This window comes from Gobio gobio, assembly GCF_949357685.1.
Source record: "Gobio gobio genome assembly, chromosome: 5".
NCBI lineage: Eukaryota > Metazoa > Chordata > Actinopteri > Cypriniformes > Gobionidae > Gobio > Gobio gobio.
Genome location: NC_137101.1, coordinates 42955648 through 42981308, shown reverse-complemented (window position 1 = coordinate 42981308; position 25661 = coordinate 42955648). Strand labels below are relative to the sequence as shown.

At 43.1% G+C, this 25661-nt stretch overlaps 2 protein-coding genes across 2 annotated transcripts in view; both read right to left on the bottom strand.

The window, feature by feature from the left end:
* The window catches only part of LOC307126546 (uncharacterized protein), a gene marked incomplete at its 5' end in the record, with an annotated part of 1586879 nt that overhangs the window by 98194 nt on the left and 1463024 nt on the right, over nucleotides 1-25661 (bottom strand). The window lies entirely within an intron of this gene.
* LOC307126308 (putative nuclease HARBI1) lies at nucleotides 18404-19707 on the bottom strand (the record flags this gene model as incomplete). Its single annotated transcript, XM_079816771.1, has 4 exons — nucleotides 18404-18774; nucleotides 18880-18991; nucleotides 19088-19203; nucleotides 19275-19707. 4 exons carry the CDS (start codon nucleotides 19705-19707, stop codon nucleotides 18404-18406), a joined length of 1032 nt encoding a protein of 343 aa, XP_079672897.1.

The following is a 25661-nucleotide window of genomic DNA, read 5'->3' as shown; positions in this document are numbered from 1 at the left end:
GGGAGTGGTTGAGAGCGATGACGTTGATCTCGTGCGCTAAAGTTGTGGTTCAGTAATGGCGGCGGAGAAAGATGCGAGCGAAGCTATTCGGTCAGTTGTGGCAACGCTGCCGAATATCCAAAAGTTAAAGCCGGAGCAAGAGAAAGCTTTGCTGAGTTTTGTTGGTGGCCATGATGTTGTGGCCCTCCTCCCCACGGGGTTCGGGAAAAGTTTGATTTTCCAGCTCGCTCCGTTAGTGGTGAAGGAGTTGGCAAAGGCGAACGCAAGAGATGCTAAGCCGATAGTTGTTGTCGTCTCCCCTCTTGTTGCACTAATGGAGGACCAAGTGAAGGAGGCAGAAAAGTTGGGAGTTCGTGCTGGGCAGCTCGGCGTGCATGATGACCGTGACATTTTGGATGGACGCTTGAGCCTGGTTGCTGAACAACAAATGGAGACGAATGCTAGCCTCGACCATATACCAGGACAACCTCATTGGTATCGTCGTGGACGAGGTCTATGTTACATACAAATGGTAAGTTAGCACTCAATAAGGTTAAATAACATAAGTAGGGCTGTTATTGCATACTCGATAGCTTAGGCTAATGTTTAAATGTTTTCATTCAAACTTATGATATTAGATTCATGCGGAATATTATACTCCCTTTTTCGTTTCACTCAAGGGGCGAGGCTTCCAAAGGCGAGTCGGCATTCCGAGACAGTTTTGCCAAGCTCGGAGAGCTGAGATCTATCACCAAGGAGGGTGAGTTGAATGCACTGCCCTTTGTGTTTACCTAACGTGTTGTGGAATATAATTTGTATGCTATTATAACGTCAATATTCTGTCTATGGATACTCTCTATTGTAATGATTAGTTACTGTCCCTGTAATGAAACATAATTGCGTTATTACCTGGATTTTTGGCACTCATGTTCATAGTGCTGTTCATTAAGTCCTTCCTGCCATAGCCTATAAAACAAACATTTGACATCTTGTTTATGCTATAAAAGAGGGCAAGTGTTTATCTTGTAATTTTTTCATACTCCCAGGTACACCTGTTTTGGCGCTGACTGCCTCAGCTGACATCAAGTCCAGAAGCAGAGTCATCAGACTGCTCCATATGGACAATGCCGTTCAAATCATCGCTAGTCCCAATAAGACAAACATCCGTCTTGGATTGTGCAAGGTGCCCAGCCATCACTTGAACTGCCTAGACTGGATAGTTCAACATGTAAAAGAAAAGGGCTCAACCATGCAACCTGTATTAATTTACTGCCAAACGCTGAAATTAGTGGGGCGAGTTTTCTCATACTTAAAGGCAGAACTGCAAGGACATGCCTGGGTAGGCTGTGATCCGGACTGTAAAAGTGACAACCTCCTGATTGGCATGTACCACAGCAAAACCCTCCCCCAAAACAAAGAGAGAGTGTTGGCTTCACTGAGGGGGGAAGGGAAGTGCCGGGTAATTGTTGCAACTACAGCTTTGGGGATGGGGTTGATTTTTCCTAATGTTTCACATGTGGTAATGTACGGAGCTCCAGGGGACTAAGAGTCAATTTTACAACAGGTGGGCAGGGCTGGAAGGCATGGTCAGCCATCACATGCCATCCTCTACAACACCGGACAGTATTTCAAGACGGATGAAGAAGTAAAACAACTGCTTGCTGTTGGAAAAAACACATGTTTTAGGAAATCTCTCTATGCACATTTTGAAGCTGAACCCAGCCATGTAGAGCCACGCCATCTCTGTTGTACATACTGTAAGACTGTTTGCTCGTGTTCATCAGGCACATGTACAGAACCTACGCCAAATTATGAACAGGTTGAAGATGAACCTATTAATCAGAGAACTAGGCATGTGGATGCAAATGACAAATCTTTGATTGCAGATTTGCTGAATGACTACAGGGGTAGTTTAATCAATTCCTCTAATCGACTGTACACCTCACATGCAGCTTGCACTGGATTCAGTCAGCAACTGGTGGATGCAGTGTTGACCCATTGTCAATGCATATTTGACCTGTCATACATTATTGCTAACCTTCCTGTGTTTAGATTGGACCATGCTAAGGAGATTTTAATTATCATTAGTGATGTTTTTGGGGATATTGATGTGGATCTGCAGTATGATTCAGGGGGTTATTTAACTGACCCAGATCTCTATTATAGCAACTACTTTGACGATGATGATGATGATGATTATGTTGTTGAAGATGTACTCAGAAGCCATGTCAGTAGCTCAGAGTCCGAACTATAAATACAGTGATTCTTGTGATGAACAGAACACTTTGAACCCCTTTGTGTGCTTGTGCTTGAACATGTTTGGTGTGTCAGTTGTAAATATTGTTGTAAATGTGGGTTTGGTTGTAATTTGTGTTTTTCTACAAAACTTTACTAAATAAAAGTGTTCAAACAAATACTTGTATGACCATAATTAAGGTATAAAATAAATAATAAGACATACTATGAAAAAGTGTTGTTTATTATACCTCTGCAAATGCAGTTAGGATATTCTTTAACCAAAAAGTACTAACATTATATACAAGGACAATTAGTGTATATACATTTAAATATTTACTTCAAAGTAAATTGAAGCTGGACCATTACAAATCAGATATGTAACTGATTAAAGTGCTACAGCCCTCCACTCTTTCAGCCTGGAACGCATCCATTGCCATAAGTCCTTATAATTTAGCTTGGACAGAATGTTTCTGTCAAAGTTAGGGAATGCAGAGAAGTGTCTTCCTGGTTGGTGCTTGAAAACTTCTGTCTTCCTAAATACCTCAAGTACAGTTAAAATGTTGTTTCTGAGATCAGCTGCATAGGATAGCTGCAGCTCTCGGTCTGCTGTGTCCATCAGGGTTTTCAATACACCAGCAGATCTGCTGACCCTGTCAGCTGTTTGCTCTGTAAGGTTAGTGCCTTTGTTCCTCAAAAATGATTTAAGAAAGTTGTTGAGATGCTCGAGGTGCAGATCAAGAGGTATGTTTTTCCCTTTCCCACCCCTGCTATTCCAGAATCGGTTCCAGGTTACATCATGTGCAACTCGAGGGGACAGTGTTGCATTGACTTGTACTGTTAATAGGAAAGTGCTGTAGGCATATTGAGTGTGTCCGTATGCCTTGTAAATAAGTAGTGCCACTTTGTACAGTCTTATCAAGCGCTCCCCATCTCCCTCTTTGACCGCATTCAACATATCAAAAAGCTGAAATCCAAAGCTAAGCCTGGCCTCAGTGTGCTCTTTTTTGTAGTCACTCAAACCAGAGGAAGCAGGCTCAGCAACTGGCATAGATGCCACCACAAGATTGTGGACTTTCTTTTCGTGGGTCTCTCTGGCTTTCTTATATATGAACACTTTGGTGCAACCTGGCTCACGACAAGGGAGCATTTCCTTTTCAGTGCGTTGTGTCCTTGCTGCTTCAGTAACGCCAGCTGACAGTCCAGAAATGTCTGAAGACATCAAAAAATTGTCAACAACCTCTGCCACAGCGTCATGGAGCCAGGTCCTCTTCTGTTCAGCAGAGCCTTGCTGGATGTGGTCTGGTACTACCCCGTCAGGAGTGGCTATGACAAAAAAAAAAAAAAAGTCTTTAAAATCATACATTGAACCAAAATGCAAGCCAAAAATAATGTTTAATTCCTTGATGTAAGTCTTTAAACACAATTGAACAGATACAAACCTGTGACATCATCCAAATGGAAATGTTCCATTGCTGCCGCAAGGAAAAGTGCTGTTGTGTCAATCTGCACAAACTGTTTGTAAGCGTTGTATGCAGCATGTGGGCCTTTTTTAGCATTGCTGCACCTGTGAATCACATAGCAGTTATTAAAAGACTATATGAAACATCTGCTTGTTAGATTCAATTCATAGTTCATAAATTCATGGAGGCGTGTGTTTGTTCTATTCCATGTGTTTGGTCCTATTCTTTTACATGGGTTTAGACTAATCCCGGACCAAACGCTTGATTTTCGCTAATGCTTTTAATCAATGGGTAAGTCTAATCCATGTAAGAGAAACCGTCCCAGGGCACACAAAGCAATTATTGATCTTTCATGATATTTACTCCTTTTGAAGGTGCTGGAGCACATCCACCAAGTCTGCAGTTTTGGTTTCATCCTTCAGTAGAAGTCCAAGTGGGTACTAAAAATAAAAGTGTAATATTACAATTATGTGTCAGTGTGTGAAAAGGTTAAAGCATTCTAATAAGTGCATTTCATCTACAACTTGCACTGTGAAATTAAACATTGATTTGTTTAATTTTTTAAGGACATGAAACTTACATGAGTGGATGGCTGGTCCATTTCTTTAGAGAACTGGTGGGGGATGTGATGAACAACCACACTGGAGAGGGTCTTGAATGAGTCTAAATAAGTTGTCAGGATTCGGCTACCCAAAACAACAAATTCCCGACGCATACTGGCTTGGGTGTTTGGTCCAGGAAGTGAATTCCCGAGATCATAGTCAATCAAAGAATTTGGTGGTTTAAACTTGTCAAGGTGTAGTGATGTCACTCTGTTTATGACACACATGTGGTTGATCCAGTGTATTGACTTGTTTGTTTGGATGGTAGACTGATGATGCGTCTGAATGTAAAAGTCCAGGTTGTCAAATATAATTGAATATGTTTGAGGTGCCGATATGGTTGGAAGTGCTGAGGTAGACAATGGAGCAACACCTAAATCAGCCATGTCTTGGTCTGACAGTGTACTGAATGTGAATACGGCGTCCACCTCCTTGATTGGTTGGACAGTGGTTTCTGTGGTAGTGAACAAATAAATCAAGTTAGTCATTATAGTACAAAAAATGCATACATCCAATGTTTTCTTAAAGGTTATGTTAAACAAACTCACCTGATAAGGACAGGTCTTCAAGGCTTCTTTGAATTATCCTTTCATCTGTGCTTGGCTGATTCAGGAATGACTCCAAGTCCTGTTTTAAGGACATCATCGGAAGCATACAGTACTGGGCCATTTCTTTTTGTTTGCCAACTGGATTTGAGTGTACAGTAGAGATGCCCAGTTTGGCCAGTCGCTGGAAAACCACCTTTTTAGCCCCACCATACAATAAAACAGAATTTATGTAGTATGATAGGGCTGATAAGCGGGGTTCTCTTCCTCTCAAAGCCACTGAGGCTGCAGCACAAAAGTGAGGGAGAGAGTCTTTTGTGATTTTGGAAATAATGCTGAACAGGAAAGGGGACAGCCGCTTCAGGTCTTCGTTTAACTGTTGAAATGAAAATGATTGAAGCTCGAGAGCACTTGACCTCCACAGCATAAAATGGTTCTGTTGGTTACACAGGGTCACACAGTCAGCCTCCACTAAATCCAACACACTGGCTTGTAAATGGTCCATTACATCTTTATTTCTCGAAATGAGCTTTGCAGCTGTAGAAAAATTCCTCTTTGCCAAATTTTCAACAATGCCAGCTGTGTCATGTTGGCATGTCAGTGTCTTTTTCTTGTAGTCATTGTTGGAGCTATTTAGTGTTGTGTTTAGATTTCATTATGATAAATTTATTCATTTTTTGATTTAATTATGATTTAATTTCTGGACTTGGACTCAAGATTTTTGTTACTTCGTTGGCAAACGGCCACTACCACAAGTAAAAAACCCGCCTTGGAACTTTTCAATACTGGACTTATTGGATCGATTGGTGGTGGATTTATGGACAAAAGACATTAAGCATATCTTCGCTCAGCCGAGGGAGCAACCAGACCACACAAGACGTTCAACCTTCTCAAAAGAAGCCGGTAAGTCAGCGATAAAACTGTTTAGAGCCGTAATGGAAAACGGCCAAACGAGTGGAGTTTGACAGTATTTCACAAGGAATTGATTGAATGTCACACGTCTACCTTTACGCATGGCCACGTGCATTCATTCATGCATAAAAAATCCGGCAGAGTGTGTTTGTTTTAATGAAGAGGATCTGATGATCAATAATCATCGTGTGTTTTGCAAACCTGCTCTCTTGTTCATCAATGAACTGTGTGATTTGTTTGCAAACAAAAAAGGAAAGTAAATAAAAGAAACGGAAATGTCCGACGTTGGTGCAAACGATACTGAAAAGCCAAAAATAACTGTTAAAATGTCTGCTAAAGGTATAGAATATAATGTGATGACTCTCCAGGAAAAAAGGAGTGAAAAATGCAAACATGCCAAAAGGTGTATGAAACACATGAATGAGTTAATGACATCAAAGGAAAATGTTGATTCAATAAAGTGCGAGCTTTCGGTGTTCGTAAGGTGTTGCGAAGACGCACATGATGTCCATAAATCTTTTATGAGTCTACCTTTGCCCAAAGATGAAGTTGAAAGACAAAGCAAATATTTCACGGACAAATTGACAGAATATCGTGATTTCACTGAGAAGGTAAAAGGATGGCTCTCTGACGCGCATGATTCACGTGCTGAGCAAAATAAAGATAGTCCTGATGATCAATGTAATGCTGATGAAATAAATCCTGAAGATAGTGTCTCCAACGTTTCAAGTGTAAAAGCGAGCTTTGAAAAGGCACACTCTCAGCTATCACGGACTTCTTCGACGTCATCTGCGCGCATCAAAGCGGAGGCCGACAAGGCAGCGCTCGAGGAGCGCATCGCTGCGCAGAAAAGGAAACATCAAATAGAAGCGCAACAGGAAAAACTAAGGAGAGAAATGGAGCAACTTGAGCTTGAAACGGAATTGGCAGCAACAAATGCAAAGCTTCATGTTTTGGAAACCAGGTCACAGTGTGGCTCAAAATGTTTAGACGGCATGAATTCTTATTATAAAAGGAATAAGCCACGAGGAGTGAGTGATTTAAATGCTGACGCCAACACTTTTGTCCCAGATATCATGAATGGCAGTGATTATGCTCTTGGTGTGTCTGCTTCTGGACTCCAACCACCAATTGTTAAGCCTAAACAAAGACAAAGTAAACAAATGGGTGAAATGACATTAAATGCTGGTGCTCCAGTTCACGTGATGCAAACTGTAAACGGAGTGCACATGGAACATGCTCAACATCAGACCCAAGCTTTGACTGACAACTATCAAAATGATGTTTTAAACATTATGCAAAAACAAAATGACATCGCTGCTTTGCTTGTCCAACAAAATCTGTGTGCTGTCCTCCCATCTAGGAACATCGCTGTGTTTGATGGAGACCCTCTCCAATACAGATCTTTTATTAGAGCTTTCGAAAATGGGGTGGAGGCTAAAACAGATAAATGGAGTGATCGTTTACATTTTCTTGAACAGTACACCAGGGGGCAGCCAAAGGACCTGGTGCACAGTTGTCAGCATTTACCATCAGAGCAGGGATACCACAGAGCCAAAAGTCTTCTTGCAGAGCACTTTGGAAATGAACACAAAATTGCTGCTGCATATATGGAAAAGATACTTAACTGGACACCTGTTAAAAGTGAGGATATTAAAGGGTTGCAATCATTTTCTTTGTTTCTGCGTGGATGTGCAAATTTAACAGAACACCTGATGCACATGAAAGAGCTGGATTTACCATCAAACATGAGGAGTATCATCTTGAAACTTCCCTACAAATTAAGGGAAAGGTGGAGAAATGTTGCTTGTGACCTGCAAGAACGAAGAGGTGATAGAGCAACGTTCACTGATCTGGTGGGATTTATAGAAAGACAAGTCAAGATTGCTTCTGATCCAGTCTTTGGTAACATCCAAGACCTACAGCTGACCCACTCCAAAACATCCAATGCCAGTCACTTCAAACAAAGGAAAAGAGAGAGCAGTTTTGCCACCAATGTCACTGCAGTCAAAGAAGGAGGTATAACTCAACATACAGGAAACAATGCCAGACACTTTACTCTTAATTGCCTGTTTTGTACACAAGGTAATCATGCATTGGATCAATGTTCACAGTTCAAAATGAAAATACACAGGGATAAGATTAATTTCATTAAAGAAAAAGGAATCTGCTTTGGATGTCTGAAAGCGGGCCACATGAGTAAAGATTGTAGAAAACGTTTGGACTGCAATGTGTGTCACCAAAATCACCCAAGTGTCCTTCATATAGAGCGGCAGGATAAAGGAACATCCTCCAATCAACAGTCTGTGAGCCCAACAAATGCTTCACCTTCAGTGTCTCAGACTTGTGGCCATATTGGAGCTGGTCACAAAGATGCCTCAATTTTTTCTATTGTTGCAGTCAAAGTCAAGAGCCAGAGGAGCAACAAAATTGTGCAGACATATGCTTTCTTGGATCCTGGGAGTTCAGGAACGTTTTGTACACATAGTTTGGCAAGAAGATTGAATGTAAAGGGTAAACGGACAAGTATTCTGTTAAGAACAATGGGTCAAAAGAAGATTGTAAATGCTCATGTGCTGTCTGGTCTTGAAGTGTCTGGGATAAATATGAATGATTTTATTGAGTTACCTGGCGTCTTAACGCAAAAGGATATGCCTGTTTCCACACTCAATATTCCACGACAAGAAGATTTGGAACAGTGGTCTTATCTCAAGGCTGTTAAGCTTCATGACATTGATGAAGGCATTGATTTGCTCATTGGAACGGATGCACCAAAAGTGATGGAGCCCTGGGAGTTAATCAACAGCCAGGATGAGGGACCTTATGCTGTCAGAACCAGAGTTGGTTGGGTCATTAATGGTCCACTTCGTGGTGGGAGCAACAGGAATAAAAGTGACTACTCTGCTGTAACATCAAACAGAATCTCTGTTGAACATCTTCAGGAAATGCTGGTTAAACAGTTTAACTACGACTTTAATGAGAGGTCATCGGATGAGCAGCTTGAAATGTCCAGAGAGGATGTAAAGTTTATGAACGTCATGGACAACACCACAAAGTTAATTGGAGACCATTATTGCATTGACTTACCTTTCAAGGAGGAAAGTCCCCTGCTGCCAAACAATCGTCGCGTTGCAGAACAGCGCCTCCAGAGCTTGAAAAGAAAGTTTGTCAAGAATGGTCAGTTCAAGGAACAATACATCACATTTGTAAATGACATGGTGAAGCAAGGATATGCTGAGCTTGTGCCTTCTGATCAATTAAAGCAGAGGGATGGAAATGTTTGGTATCTTCCTCATCATGGGGTTTATCACCCCAGAAAGGGTAAGCTGCGAGTTGTTTTTGACTGTGGAGCAGCATACAGAGGGACATCACTGAACTGTCAGCTGTTGCAGGGCCCTGATTTAACAAACTCTTTAATCGGGGTCCTTGTTCGATTCAGACAAGAGCCTGTAGCAGTGATGGCCGACATTCAAGCAATGTATCACCAAGTTCATGTTTCTGGAAAGCATATCAACTTTCTCCGCTTTCTCTGGTGGCCTGGTGGAGATACTTCACATTCTCCAGAGGAACATCGCATGAAAGTACATTTGTTTGGAGCTGTATCTTCACCAAGTTGTGCAAATTACGCATTGAGGAGAACTGCAGTTGATAATGCCCAACATTTCTCTCATGAAGTGGTAAATACAGTCAAAAGCAATTTTTATGTTGACGACTGCTTGAAATCAGTGGCCTCAGAGGAGGAAGCAGTGCAACTGGTTAAGGATCTGACTGCACTTTGTCACAAAGGAGGATTTAATCTTTCCAAATGGATCAGCAACAGCCGAACAGTGTTGCTGTCAATTGCTGAAGACTGTAGAGCAAAGGAAGTGATGGAGCTGGATTTGGACACGGACCAACTTCCAATGGAGCGAGCATTGGGACTACAGTGGTGCATTGAAACCGACAAATTCAAGTTCAGGACCTCATTACAGGAACAGCCACAGACCAGAAGAGGTATTTTGTTGGTGGTCAGCTCACTGTATGACCCCTTAGGGTTTTTAGCCCCATTTACTATTCCAGCCAAACTGGTGTTACAGGAGCTTTGTAGAAGAGGCTTGGGGTGGGATGAAGCCATTCCTCATTCCCTCTCTAAAAGGTGGTTTGAATGGTTGGAGGATCTCCAAAGGATGGCTGGGTTCAATGTGGATCGCTGTATTAAATCCAGAGATTTTAAAGACCCTGACACAGCACAGCTTCACCACTTTTCTGATGCCAGCCAAGTCGGATATGGAACAGTGTCATATTTGAGACTGAAAAAGAACGATGGAGTTCAGGTTGCATTTCTGTTGGGAAAGGCCAGAGTTGCTCCACTAAAACAGACAACGATTCCTCGACTGGAACTCACAGCGGCGGTTCTTGCAGTCCGAGTTGATAAAATGCTTCAAAAGGAGTTGCAACTGAAACTGGAGAAGTCAGTTTTCTGGACCGACAGCGCAACTGTTCTTAAATACATCTGTAACGAAACCAGGCGATTTCACACTTTTGTCGCAAACAGAGTTTCCTTCATCAGAGATGCAGCAAGTGTTCATCAGTGGAGATATGTTGGATCAAAGGAGAATCCCGCAGATGATGCATCAAGAGGAATGAGGGCAGAGACTTTCCTGAAAGGCAGGAGATGGATAAATGGTCCAGAGTTTCTTTTTGAGCCAGAGGAGGTTTGGCCTAAGTTGGATGCTGAGCTCGATGCGATTCCTGTAAATGACCCAGAGGTCAAAAGGGATTTGATAGCAAACTCTGTTGTTGTGGATTCTGTGTGTGCCACAGATCGCCTGCTTTGTTACTTTTCATCTTGGAAAAAACTAAAAAGGTCTGTTGCTTGGTTGCTGAGGGTTAAGAGAGCTCTTGTGTTATTGGGACATAAGAGGAAGGAGCTGTGTGCCTCTGCAGACTTCAACAAGGACGAGCTGGAGACTCAAGGACCTGCAGTGGAAAGGAAAGTTCAGAGCTTTAAAACCATGCTCAAAGGACAGAGTCTGATTCCTGAAGATTTTGTGAACGCAGAACATGCAATTATTCAGTATGTACAAGAACATAAGTTTAAAGCTGAAATTGCATTATTGAAGAGTGGCTGCAAAAGTGTTTCCAAGGGAAGTCCGCTGTACAGACTAGATCCTGTGATGGATGATGGAATCCTCAGAGTAGGTGGTCGGCTGGGTCGAGCAGCAATGCCAACAGAATCCAAACATCCTGTCATTCTGTCCAAAGATCTGCATGTATCCATACTGATTCTGCGCCATATTCATCAGCAACTGGGGCATGCAGGAAGAAATCACATACTGGCTAAGCTGCGTCAGAGGTATTGGATTATTAATGCAAATTCCGCTGCCAGGAAGGTGATATCTGAATGTGTGGTCTGCAGACGCAATAGAGGAAAGCTTCTTGAACAGAAGATGGCAGACTTGCCTGAGGAAAGGGTGTTGCCTGATAGAGCCCCTTTTACGGACATAGGAGTTGACTATTTTGGGCCTATCGACGTTAAAAGAGGCAGGAGTCTTCTTAAAAGGTATGGAGTGTTATTCACATGTTTCACCAGCCGTGCTGTGCATTTGGAGGTGGCACATACGCTGGATACAGATTCCTGTATAAATGCTGTCCGGAGGTTCATCTGTAGACGAGGCCCAGTTTCCTCCATCAGGTCTGACAATGGTACAAACTTTGTCGGAGCCAATAGGGAGTTGAAAGAAAGTCTGGCTGGGTTAAATCATGGAAAACATTCAGAGAGCTTTTGTTGAGGATGGCATAAAGTGGAACTTCAACACAGCTGCAGCTTCCCATCACGGCGGTGTGTGGGAGCGCTTGATTCGTTCAGTGAAGAGTGTTCTCACTTCAGTTCTCAAACAACAAGTTCTGGACGATGAAGGACTCCATACTGTGTTCTGTGAGGCTGAGGCCATATTAAATGACAGACCAATTACAAAGGTCTCTGATGACCCAGATGACCTGGAGGCACTCACACCTAGTCACATTCTGACGTTAAAAGGCAAGCTAGTCATGCCACCAGGATTATTTGACCACAGTGACCTGTACATCAGGAAGAGGTGGAGGCAAGCACAATACATGGCAGAACTTTTTTGGAAAAGATGGATTGCTGAATACTTACCAATGATGCAAGAGAGACAAAAGTGGATAAGACCAAGGAGAAGTCTCACTCCTGGAGACATCGTCCTCATTGCAGATGCCACCGCCCCAAGAGGATCTTGGCTGATGGGGAAAATTTTGGACGTGAGAGCAGATGCAAGGGGCCTGGTGCGTTCTGTGCGCCTTCGGACAAGAACCAGCATTCTGGAGAGGCCAGTGACCAAGCTCTGCCTGCTGCTGGAAGCAGGGGTGTGACTCCATGGACTCTCTCTCTTTCTTGCTTTTCTCTCCCTTTTTGTCTCTATCTATTTTTGGTTTTGTTCTAGGTTCACCACAAGGAAGACGGGAAACCGAAGCTGATGTATGATATGCTATATCTAGTTGTAGGTTAGGGTTGAGTGAATAGCTCCTTTGGGAGATCGACGTAATTGTGATTTAATGCACAATTAGGGGCTGGGGTGTTGGAGCTATTTAGTGTTGTGTTTAGATTTCATTATGATAAATTTATTCATTTTTTGATTTAATTATGATTTAATTTCTGTTAGTGTTTTGTTAGTTTATTATTTGTTTTGTTTGTTTCATGCACGCTAGGGGGCACTATAGGTTATTTAGGTAAACGCACGGCAGGGACTAGTATGCACCAGGTAAGGCATATGGTTTTTTACCGGAGCGGTAGAGGCACAGGAAATTTGTTTGTTCTGTGTTTGCTCGACTTCAGTCAAAAAATAAACCACGTTTGGTTGACTTTTAATACTTGTTTGGACCTGATGTTTTTCCCACCCGCGTACACCAAAACCCACGGTGCATCAGTGGCCTTTTGATTTTGTTTGATTTGAACTTGGACTCAAGATTTTTGTTACTTCGTTGGCAAACGGCCACTACAGTCATAGTTGATCACAACCTGAAATAACAACAAAAGGAGAATCTTGCATGAAATGCTGAATGGGGGAGGGTCTACAACAGCAGTTAGCTTTAGAGGCTCTAGCTCTCCTCCTATCTGACTTGCTCTAACACCAAACTAATAAACAAGACAATACAGATCCGCAACGTTTAACGTTGCAAATGTAAATAAGACATTAGTCCTGAGTGTGTCCCACGGCTAGCCTGGCAGGACCAGGCTAATCTCACGGTGACACAAGACAGAAAAGGATCATTCATTTGGCCAAAGTAACGCTAGCTTTCGCTGAGGGGGGAGGTCGGAGACTCCAGATGTAGTTAGGCTACGTTTTCAACTAGGCTAGCAGCTACTGTTGATACCAATTACATGGATGCGTATCTGAGGCAATTCAACGAAAGACAAAACAGCATGACAGAGACTTACAGATAAACAACATATGGTTTAGTTTCCCTACCTCGGTCACACTGCTTCTCGGTGGCATTTCAGATGATTTCCTGGACTTTTTTACGGCCCTTGGCGTTTTCGAAGGTGTGGGATCTCTGTGTCTCTTGTCAGCGGAACTGGCATCTACCCCCTGGCATGTCTCCATCGTCTCATCGTTCTTCCACTTCTGAAAAATGTCCGTATCGTGCAGTAGCCTGGTATTCAAGAAACAACATTTGCGGCAGATCCGACACGACCGAAGCGGCGTATTTGGAATGATTAGACCCAGCTTCGACAGTTTACTGTAAACATTGTCACTGTTCTTAGTGTCAAATATTAATGTAGAATTTACAATTGTTCCTCTTATTTTTAAATTCAACGAACATAACCTGCAGCTATCGTTGACAGACATCTTTATACACTGCTCTGCTCATTCCAATGGGGGATGGTTGTTGTTTACAGCCTGCGCGGCTGCAGGTTCCGGCGCATGACATACGTCACGACCAGACGTTAGCGATTGGTTATGGCTGATCCAATAGTTTTATACTTCAAAAGAGTACCGCCTTCAAGGAAGTAAACGGTTGTCAATGGAGAGTGGCCAGACTCTATGTACAAATGAAATGTACGAGAGTCTGGTAACACCAGGCTACCACCAGACCACTAGGGAACTCAAATGTTAACAGCCGATCTATGTATTTATTCACTAATGCGAAGAATCTCTGGACTAATAATATATTTGGTACAAATATTGTTTGCAAATAGACCCAACGATTATTTCCCAACTAGAATAAGACCTAGAATTTCGTTCACTGTTCTGTTTCTTTATGCTTTATAAAAAATACAAATATGTGATCCCCCAGTGTTCAAGACATGGTTACGGCCTTTGCGAGACATTCTTCTAACCATAAATATCTATGGATCTAATAACGGCCACCTAATATAAAGTGGGTCCAATTGAATATTGCTACACATATGCTTCCATAATATGATGATACATATTGTGTCGTGACTTTAATATCGTGATCCGTATCGTATTGTGACATTGGGCAATTTAATATATTTGCCTTCAAAGTACATTTTGCCATTGGAATGAATGGGATTTAGATGGTACAGGTTTACAGCTAACATATTTTAGCCTATCCCATTAAGCTTCACCTCAGGGTGTAATTCATGACATGAGATATGTCCCACACTCTTTGCTATGTTGCCCACACCTCTCTGTCATTTATCAGTCTCTTACTTCTCACTAATATAGTCTCTTGTTTCCACAGGTGGGGATGCTGGCCTCCATTGGGGGAAGAGATACCAAGCACATCATTTTTAACATTTTGGCACACATTTTTGCCGACAGTGGAGCCGAAACAATACATTGGAAAGGGATGAACAATAAAAAAAAATTTAGTGAGATGGCAACAAGACCATTATAGCTCGTCAGTATTATAATAGATGCCTTTCACTCAGTCTTGACTTAATCACCACTCTCTCATTCATTCACTCAACACCACTTCAGTCACATTTATTATTATTGATTTGTGCAAGCATTTTACTATAAAGTCATGTAATAAAGAATCTTTGAATATTGAATCTAATATTTACTCTTTGTTTCTTTGCTTTGTGTGCTTTGTGTACGTCTTACAGGAGAAGTGAGGAAGAGCCGCATGTCTGAGAAAGCCACAGACACAGAGATGAATCCTTACAACATCAGAGGGTTCAATCTGGCCTGCGACCCCGCAGCCGTGCCCGATCACACCCAACAAATGAATACAATTTGTGTTAATATTGTGTTCACATTAGTTTTTACTTGGTTTTGTATTTTTTTGTAATTTGAGTAATTAACATTTATCTTTAATTTTCTCACTTAATTGTATTGTTTTGTGTTTTTTTGTTAATCTGGTCTACAGATCGTTGTTCATAGTGTTCTCTTTTGCCTTTTTAAAATAAAAAAATATTTAGAAAATTACAAATTGTGTCTGTGTTTAGGCCTTAATTGTCTGATAGCCCACAGACCAGATGTAAAATGTAAAATATGAGTCGCTGATCTGGGCCACCCACTGCATGAAAAGTGGGATTTTCGACCCCGTAAACGCCTGTAGACTCCCGGAAATCTCCCTAATTTTCGGCAGTTTTCGGCAATTTAGAGGCAGCGAACGTCACGTTCGTCTGTGCCACAAATTGTCGTAAACGAACCATGACGTAGGTGGAGAGCCCCCCGCTGAGAGACCGCGCGGAAGGTGGAGAGCCCCCCGCTGAGAGACCGCGCGGAGGTGCGACGCCTCTAATTAGCATATGAATAGCAGCGAAACCAGAGAGTCAACGGCCAGACTTGAATTTACTCACTCAGTATTGGCTGAAGCCACTACTTTTAAACAAGAAAAATCCCTCGTGATTGGTTGGCAGATCACTGCAAACCAATCATTATTGGTCCCCCTGGCTCATTATAAATGTAAACCCCAATAATAATAATAATAAATATATAATTTATGTTGTAATAATTTATGTTTTATATTAATGTTATTGTGCTATGAAGTATTCATACCATCAAGGAATATATGGGAAAATTATACGGACCGTGCCGTTTATTTACACAGCTGTTCATTCAAAGAAAGAGCTTCATTTATAAACACACAGCTGTTTATTCAAAGAAAGAGCTTTATTGTTAAACACACAACTATGTACAGTGCAGCAGTAATGTCTCGTAATGTAATGTAAAGTTCGGCGAGCTCCAGGCTGCGGCCGCACAATCCATCCAGACACCCCGTCAACAATGCCGTCTTCCTCGCCAGACATGAGTTCAATGGTCGCGGACTTCCAAATGTCCACCTCATCCAGCACACTCTCGCTTCCAGCAACTGTAATACAATCCATAAAGACAATAAGCAACCTGAAAAATACTCACATTGACAAAAAACGGATCTAATATAATAAATCTTACCCTTTTTCTTCTTGATCGACTCCGAGCTAAACTTCACAGTTTCCGCCTGCGATGTAAGTTCAGGTTGTTTGTATCTGAAGCTGCGGCGTGTCGATTCATAATACGTCTTACAGGCAGCTGGAAAACAATTACATGAGACTGGTATTAATAAAAACAGTCACAGTAAAATTAAACAAGGAATGAGAAACACATTAGAAGTTACTTACATACAATTTCGTCGTGATCAGCGGTTAAATCTGGACTCGCGGAAATTGCTCCAAGCAGATAAGAGCTCACGGCTTCGTTATGAGGCGAGGATAGTCTGTGGAAACAAAATGTGCAGTTTTAAGCTCAGATCTATTAACGCATCGATTCCCTTATACAGCTGAATAAAAGCATATTCTTTAAATCGTAACGTTACATTACCCATGCTCTGGTTCATAGCGCCTGCAGTTTGCCTCAGAGTTGTGAAGACGCCACAGCTTTACCGAGCAGCTGACTGACTGTAACCAAACGCGACGCGCAGTTTGAAGACAGCTGAAAATTAGTCGAAAAAGTTAGCCGCGTCCATGCAGAGGAGTTGAAGGGGAGCTGAAGGCGAGACGGCGCCCTGTCATTGTTGATCACGAAAAAGCAAAGCAGCAAAAACACAAGAAATTTATAAAAAAAAGAGAGTCCAAAACACGTCTGTTTAAAGCTCGTCTTCAAGTTTTGTACGCGTCATGGCCATGACCTCGCACGTGATTGGACGAGGGCGAGAAGCTCGTCGGGCTCCTCCAATCACATGCGAGGTCATTGTTATAAGGATGTTTTCCAGAATTAATGAAAAAACTCTGTATTAATACATTTTCCTGGACAGAATGGAAAATGTATTAAGTACCACATGCATGTACAGACTACAGTTCTCGCTCACAAATTTGATGGGATTAGTATTGATTGTCTTGATATAGTCAGTTTATGACAGTTTACAAAGAAGGGAGTCTAACAACAAACTGATTTTAAGAAATGTATTAAATTAACAAGAAAATGAAACAAAGGAATGTTAAGAGGTGAATAAAATAAAAAATGTTGATGTATTTTGGCTGTGTGCGTGTGTGTGTGTGTGTGTGTGTGTGTATGTCTGCCTGCACAGATATGTGTGTGTGTGTGTGTGTGTGTGTGTATAATCATGCTGAGAGCAGGGGCCTATTGCACAAAACTAGGATAAGGCATTAAGCCGGGATATCTTGGTGATCCTGGCTCAATTTATCCATGATCCGGTTGCACTAAAGCTGGATAGGGTGGCAGTTGGATGTTATGGTATAAATTACCATGGAGATTTATTCTGTGGAGCTAGCCTGCTCCAGACCAGGCTAAATTCCAGGATCTATTTAATCTCATCCCTTATGTCAGTCAGCAGTCACCACTAACGGAAACCAATAGTTATTCCACTGCCCACTATACATTGTTATCACATATAACTAGACCCACTGTCATTATTTAAACTTTCAGATCATTAATTTCAATAATTTTGGATAAATTATGATTTTTAGATGATGCTGTCATAAGATAATTTACAGTTTCCCATAGACTATAAGGCTATATATAAAATTATAGAATATTAGGGCCACAGAGGAAAAAAAGAAAATTCACAGACTTCGAGAATGAAGTTATAATATTGTAACCCGTTGTTTTAGAGGAGGACAGTTGTTAAAATGACAGCTGTGGGGCATTTCATGGAATTGTTCTTCAGTATGGTTTCACAAACAAGGACATACTTAATCTTTTGGCACATCAGCATCACATTGTCATAAGTATCAGGACTGTAAAAAGTATATGCATGTTTTCCGCAGAAAGAACCAGCCTCATATATATATATGACTTTTTTCCTTCTTCCTCAGTGTGGCCCTAATACACGGTCGTATAAAATACACATTCCATATAAATATAAAAACACAAAGTGTAACATTATGTTCCTTTATTGAATAAGGATAAAACAAAGCAGGTAAACCATCAGCTCCTTTCGAAACTGAAGTCACACAGTGACTCTACAAGATGGAAAGCACAGAATCAAAGCATTTACAACAAAAGGATAACACATTCAAAGGTCTGTATATAACACACCCCGCATGTCTGCACACTGAAATAAATGCAGGACAAATCCATACACATCAACTGAACAGACAAATGAATGCAGTAGCCTCCCTGCAAGCTTGTATTACACACAGTATACAGCACAAACATCATAAGAGGCCAAATCAATAAAAAAATTATAAAAATGTAACCCAAATTCCTCTGCCACCGCAGGACATATTTAACCAAAATTGAAAGCAAACATTCTAGCTAAAATAATTCAACACATATTGGTCCCTCAGCAGCCGACCACTGTCGTCATCAGGGAAGATTGCCGGATTGTCCCAGTCCATGGCTGGTGGCACTCTGGGGGCCCTCTCCTTCCTCAGGCAGGCCACATTGTGGAGGACAGCACAAGCCACAGTAATGTCACATGCCCTCACAGGGCTGACCCTTAATTTGTGAAGGCAGTGAAAGCGTGCCTTCAGGAGGCCAAAGGTCATTTCAACTCTGGCCCTGGTCCTGGCATGGGCATGGTTGTAGGCCTGCTGTGCTTCCTGGGGGTCTGTGAAAGGTGTCAGGAGAAAAGGCTGGCAGCCATACCCCCTGTCTCCCAGCAACACACCAGAGAGTTCACCTGTCAACACAAAATCTCACCATTACTACCTCATAAACAGTGATATTCTTGACACAGCCATGATGTAAAAAGTGGTTATTAATAGGGGTTGTATGTGTGGCTCACCTTGTGATAGGCGCTGATAGATTTCAGAGGCCCGAAAGATTCTGGAGTCATGGACTGAGCCAGGCCATTTTGCCACAACATTGCTGATCACACAGTCAGCATTGCAGACCATCTGAAATCATAAGATGAGGAATATTAAACCAATCAATGCACATCACTGGCAATGCACAGTGTTCATCAATGGACAATATCAAAAAGTTATGCTCACCTGAACATTAATGCTGTGAAAGGATTTCCTATTCACAAAATCTGCCTCATGGGCACCTGAGGGGGCTTTTATCCTTATGTGTGTGCAGTCCAGTGCACCAATGACATTGGGGAAACCTGTCACACAAAGTAATGAGTATCCTACTACGGGTGTTAACAGTTGTCCTGTAATTTGTAGATCCTCTTACCTGCAATCCTATAGAATTCCTCTTTGATGTCACAGAGTCTTCTGTGGGGAGGGAAGGAGATGAAGACATCTGCTAATGCTTTGATAGCCAGACACACACTCCTTAGTGTGCGGCAAATTGTGGCCTTGTTCAGCTGTTCTGCATCCCCAACGGAGTACAGGAAGGCTCCACTAGCAAAAAAGCGCAAGGCCACACAAACCATTTGCTCCACACTCAGTGCATGGCTCCGTGCGGTGCGGTGCTTAATCCTGGGACCCAGCAGTCTGCACAGATACCTGATGCCATCTGCAGAAAACCTGTATCTTTCATATAGATGGTCATCATGATAGGCCAGTGGGTCCAACCGGTCCCTGAAGACCCTCTCTCGCCTGAAGGCTCTCCTGAGCACAAGTGCTTCTTCATCCACCACATCTCGCAAGAATGGGCACGCCATTGTCAGAGCAGAAAGGAAACACCATTTTGGCCCTTCATATAGGCTAGTGGCCACACCTGGCGCTGGGGGGTGCCTTATAACGATGCTTATTTCAATTCAATTCAATTCAAATTTATTTGTATAGCGCTTTTCACAATACACATTGTTTCAAAGCAGCTTTACAGAAAGTGCATTTCATAAATGTACATTGAAAAATGTTAGAAAGAGAATGTTAAAGAAAAATGTTAGAATAAGTTAATCAATCGTGTATTATTTTAGGCCATAACACTGGCGTCGAGTCGTCTCATCACAGGTGTTGTTATTTGTACTGATTGCTGGGGAAAATAAAAAAAAACAACTAAAAGATGCCGCTGGTCCTGTGTGCTCACAATGGGAGCTCATATGTCATAGCTCACTTGACTTTACCTAATATTTTTTATTTTAAAGATGTGTCATCTTCTTGGAGCTGGGGGAGGAAAGGAGAATAATGATTAATACATTTGTTACAGGTAGCATATAGTGTACATTGAAGGCATAACTCACCTCCCGCTCAAGTTTTTTTATTTCAAGGTCCAGTTTCCTAACTGTCCTCTTTTTTATTTCGGCCTCCAAATCAAGATTTTCCATCTTTTTCTTCTTGTACTGCATGTCTATATCTGCCAGTTCTATTTGGCGCCGGAGGTGGTTGCCATACAACTGTCTGATAGCTTGTGAGGTCTGTGAACACAATACAATTAGCGCAGCGGGAATTTGGCACGATGTAGTGTCCTTCCATTAATACGCACTATGTTGCCAGGCTGGCTTTCCCACTGTACAGCATCTGGGTCCTATTACAGAAATGAGATTTTGTGATTTTGTGTGGGCTCCAAATGATAACTCCTCACCATTGTAGACTAAATAGTACTTTCACAGGCTTGACATGATACCTCATGCCTTCTTGAATCCAGAGAGATGGTCTCCTAATCATCATCAGCGCCGTCATGTGCTGTTGCTGCTGCTCTGTGGCCCTCACCCTATCACATTTAATTGGATTCATATTGAAGCTAGAAGACAAGACATGCCAGGCCTACAGTATGCCTTTGATGGAGTACTCACTGGATCAGCATCGTCTGGTGCTTGTGCTGGTGGCTCTAACAGTAACACAGTGCTGCCAGACACTGCAAGGCAATAGGCAAACCAAAGTCAGACAGTCCAAATGGATTCAATATGAATGTGGTTGTGTCCCATGTAGAGATGGAAGGACATACCTTGTATGAAGTGGGTGGCATCTTGGGAGGGACCTATGCTTGTCTCTTTCCCCCCAGGGATCCCCTCCAACACGGGCCTGCCTTTATTTAGCTCCAAGGCCATGTCCTCTGCTGGGGTGAGGTCAGCTTTTGGTGACCCACCACCCGTGCCTTGTCTGTGGGTATTCTTTTTCACTGCTAAAACAGTACAGACAATGTGTGAGCAGCCACCTTCTGGGTACAATATATGCTTGTGCATTGTTAAGTATTAGTCAGGGCCCTTACCATTCTGGAGAATGTTCTTGTATTTGATTTTGACTTGCTGCCATGTCCGTTTTGGCCCAGTCATGTTTAATCTACATCACACACACACGAAAAAAGATACTTTCTTTATCACACAAGAACATTCAATGGAATCAGTGAGCAAGCGACTTTGACTCCTTTGAAAGGCGCTATATAAATTAAAGTGATTATTATTATTATTATCTCATCTATTTATTCAATTCATTTTTATTTTATGTATAGCGCAATCACAATTGTTTCATTGTTTCAAAGCAGTTTTACATTAATAAAAGCAGGAGAACACAGAAAAATCGGTGGACAACATAAGAAGCACAGTACAACGGCTTCTAAAATTAAACCGTACTACTGAGCGTAGTAATAATGTAAGGCTTTGATAATAATTTATCAAAGCCTTATACAGTGTGATGGAGTTACTTTACACAATTTAACTCATATCTGCAGTCCATGTAAATAAATTCAACTGTTTCATAATCAGAGTACAACTGCGTTTTTGGAGATGTGAATAAACTATTTGGATTGTAATTGTGATGTTTCAGCGGAGCGGTGAGTGTGTAATTGTGCACTACTTACGCATTCAGGCGGTCTGCAATACTTTGCCACGCTTTTTCCCTTTGTTTTATCACTGTGGCGGTGTTGCCTTTCTTCTTAATTATATCTTTTACCTCCTCGTATGCCTCCATGAGGATTTGTGCCTCCGACGGGGAAAAGTACGCTGCTCTGGTTGCCATGGTGAATCAGCGAATCTGTGATCGGTGGCAGGTCTATTTGAGTGAGCCGTGAGCGCGCACCTATCCAGGATTGGTTTCACCTGGCTTGATGAATCCGTGTCTGCTCATCCTGGCTTGGTGTTTGTGCAACCAATTAAGCCTGGACGCACCTGTTTTGGCTTCATTGAGCTCAGCTCAGTCATTTATCTTGGATGTCTTAATTCTACTTTTGTGCAACAGGCCTCAGGTTCATGGTCACTCAAGATTTCCCTTTACTGGGCCCGGTAGACTACAGACAAAATTGGGACAAACAAGACCAAAAGCTGGTTCTAGTGCAGTTCATCAACGTTGTATGAGAGTCAGCAGAGAGAGATGTAAGCTCTGCTGAATATACATAAGGTGATTGTGAGCATATAGTGGACAAAAACTCAAAATAAAGCATTTTGATTTACTTCAGTAATGTCAGACCGTATTGTGTTAGGCATATTGGTTTGTGTAATTGATACAATAAAGAAAAAAATGCATGAAAAGGGGGCAACTTAGTATTAAATAATTAAAAGTTCTTCCTACTCGCAGCACGTTCAAACTAAACAAAGCATCCTTAATCTTTTTTTAATAAATTTTTTATTACAGAATTCAATTTACAAACATTCAGCCATCACAGTCCGTGAACAAAGATTATACATCAAATAATTACAATAACATAATATAAAAAACAACTATGAAATTAATAAATGAACACCCCTTATGAAGCTTCGAATCAATCCGACACCCGTCTCTACGGCGACACCTAGTGGTCGCTTGCATGTGTTGATCTGAAATAACCTTTACAATGATCCATGTAAAAAAAAAATATATACATCTGTATAACAACTACATGATCTTGGTTTTTTAACCCGTAGCCTCCTCATCGTGGATAACTATAGGTTTTTTTGGTCATGAAAAATGATTAATGATTGATAAAAATGATTAATAAAAATAAATAAAGCCACAATGTGTAACATTTGTTACATAACATTTTTATTCAAAAATATTATTTGCTCTGCTATTGAAGGACTTTGCCGACTTCTTTTTTTTTACATATAATTTCTCCAGTATTTGAAAAAATCCTCTCACAGGGACACTTGCTGGCATGCACAAATATATTTTAGCAAGTAACTTATATACAAATGAGGGAAAATGACTGCTATCACAAAATATCTCTCCTCTCACAAAAACGTCTCGGTTACGTATGTAACCCTCGTTCCCTGAAGGAGGGAACGGAGACGTACGTCGGAACTGACCGACGAATTGGGATCTGTTTTCAGAGACCGACCTACTTCGAGTAATTAAAACGAGCCAATGAACATTGGCATGCGATCACGCATTCCACGCACCGGCCCGCGTTGCGGGTATAATTAAGGAAGTGGAAGTGCCACATACCGTTTTCAACTGAGGAGCCGAGATAAATGGCTCGGGCCTTCAGCTGAAGCACAGCACCTGGCGACGGGACGTACGTCTCCGTTCCCTCCTTCAGGGAACGAGGGTTACATACGTTCGACGTACGTCGGAACTGACCGACGAATTGGGATCCCTACCAACTCGCCAGGAGGCTGGCCCTTCCAGCGTCCTGCCTGAGCTCGCTGGACCACTCCTATTTTATAGTGGGAGTCAGGGCTCCGGGCAGGGAAGGACAGTCACTGCTGTTCCTGCAAGACCCACTCAGCGTGACTATTGGATAACGCTGGGAAAGCGTGCCCGTCTCGGGAGATGGTACGCTGCGGAACCACATCATTCAATGGAAGGAGAGGTGGAATACACATAAGGACTAACCTAACAGGGTAGTGCAACAAATGGCAGTCTCTGGAGTGGACCCAACCTGGTTCCAAGGGGGGGAAGAACACACCTAGAGACGACAGAGGAAGCTCTGTCGAGGGAAAGACACGGGGCTAGCCGAGTATGGTAGCTGGTACCGTGGAAAATACACATATGGGGTAGCCGTGAGGGGACCGCAACATATGGAACCCAGCCTACACACACGTTCCACAAGCATACGGGTGCAGGCCTGGCATCAGACGGCCGCCACGTCTGACACAGAAGGGGTGACGGATGAACTCACAGGGTTAGCCGATTTCCGGGTAACACGACTGGAGCAGAATAGACGCACGTATCCGGCCCAGAGGGCAGGAGTGGCATATGCAAGCCGACACTTAGAACGGGCACTTAGCGCTGCTGGCCACTGGGGGCGAGAATACGGGAAGATACCGGCTCTACACGAAGGCTATAAAATCTAGCGAACGTGTTAGGTGTCGCCCAGCCCACAGCTCTACATATATCTGTCAGCGAGGTGCCTTGAGCCAGCGCCCAGGAAGAAGCAACACTCCTTGTGGAGTGCGCTCGCAACCCGAACGGGCAAGGTACGTCTTGGGACTGATAAGCCAAGACAATGGCATTCACTATCCAGTGGGCCAACCTCTGCTTGGAGACAGCCTTTCCCTTCTGCTGTCCTCCGTAACAGATGAAGAGCTGCTCTGAGGATCTGAAGCTCTGAGTCCGGTCAACGTAAGCGCGAAGAGCGCGGACGGGACATAAAGCTAGGGCTGGGTCTGCCTCCTCCGAAGGCAGCGCTTGCAGGTTCTCCACCTGGTCCTGAAAGGGAGTGGTAGGAACCTTGGGCACGTATCCAGGCCGGGGTCTCAGGACAATGTGAGAGTTGGCCGGCCCGAATTCTAGGCACGATTCGTCGACCGAGAGTGCATGCAGGTCCCCTACCCTCTTGATTGAAGCCAATGCAATCAGGAGAACTGTCTTCATGGACAGGATTTTTAGCTCAACAGACTGCAAAGGCTCAAATGGGGGGCCCTGAAGTGCTCTGAGCACCAGGGCTAAGTCCCAAGAGGGTATCGAGGTAGAACGAGGAGGATTTAGTCTCCTCGCACCTCTGAGGAACCTGACGATTAAGTCGTGCTTACCTAAGGATTTACCATCTACTGCATCGTGATACGCCGCTATTGCTGCGACGGATACTTTGAGGGTGGAGGGAGACAGCCTTCGATCCAACCCATCCTGCAGGAAGGAAAGCACAACGTTAATCAAACACTTTTGGGGGTTTTCCCAGGCGGGAAGAGCACCACTCGACGAACAGGTTCCACTTCAGAGAGTAGAGGCGCCTCGTAGAGGGGGCTCTAGCTGAAGCGATGGTGTCTACCACTGCTTGTGGTAGGCCACCTAGAACCTCCGCGTCCCGTCCAGGGACCAGACATGGAGATTCCAGAGGTCTGGACGCGGGTGCCATAGAGTGCCCTGCCCCTGAGAAAGCAGGTCCTTCCTCAGGGGGATCGGCCAGGGAGGGGCTGTCGCGAGGAGTGTGAGTTCTGGTAACCAGGTCCGGTTGGGCCAGTAGGGCGCAACTAACAAGACCTGCTCATCGTCCTCCCTGACCTTGCACAGAGTCTGTGCGAGAAGGCTCACTGGGGGGAACGCATACTTGCGTAGGTCCCGGGGCCAGCTGTGCGCCAGTGCATCTATGCCTAAGGTACCTCCGGTCAGGGAGTAGTACCACTGGCAATGGGTCGAGTCCAGAGAAGCGAACAGGTCTACCTGTGCAACTTCGAAGTGGTCCCATATCAGCTGGATGCTCCGGGGGTGGAGTCGCCATTCGCCCGGAGGTGTCGACTGGCGAGAGAGCTCGTCGGCTGTCTGGTTCAGCGCACCTGGGATGTGAATGGCACGAAGTGACCTCACAAACTTCTGACTCCAC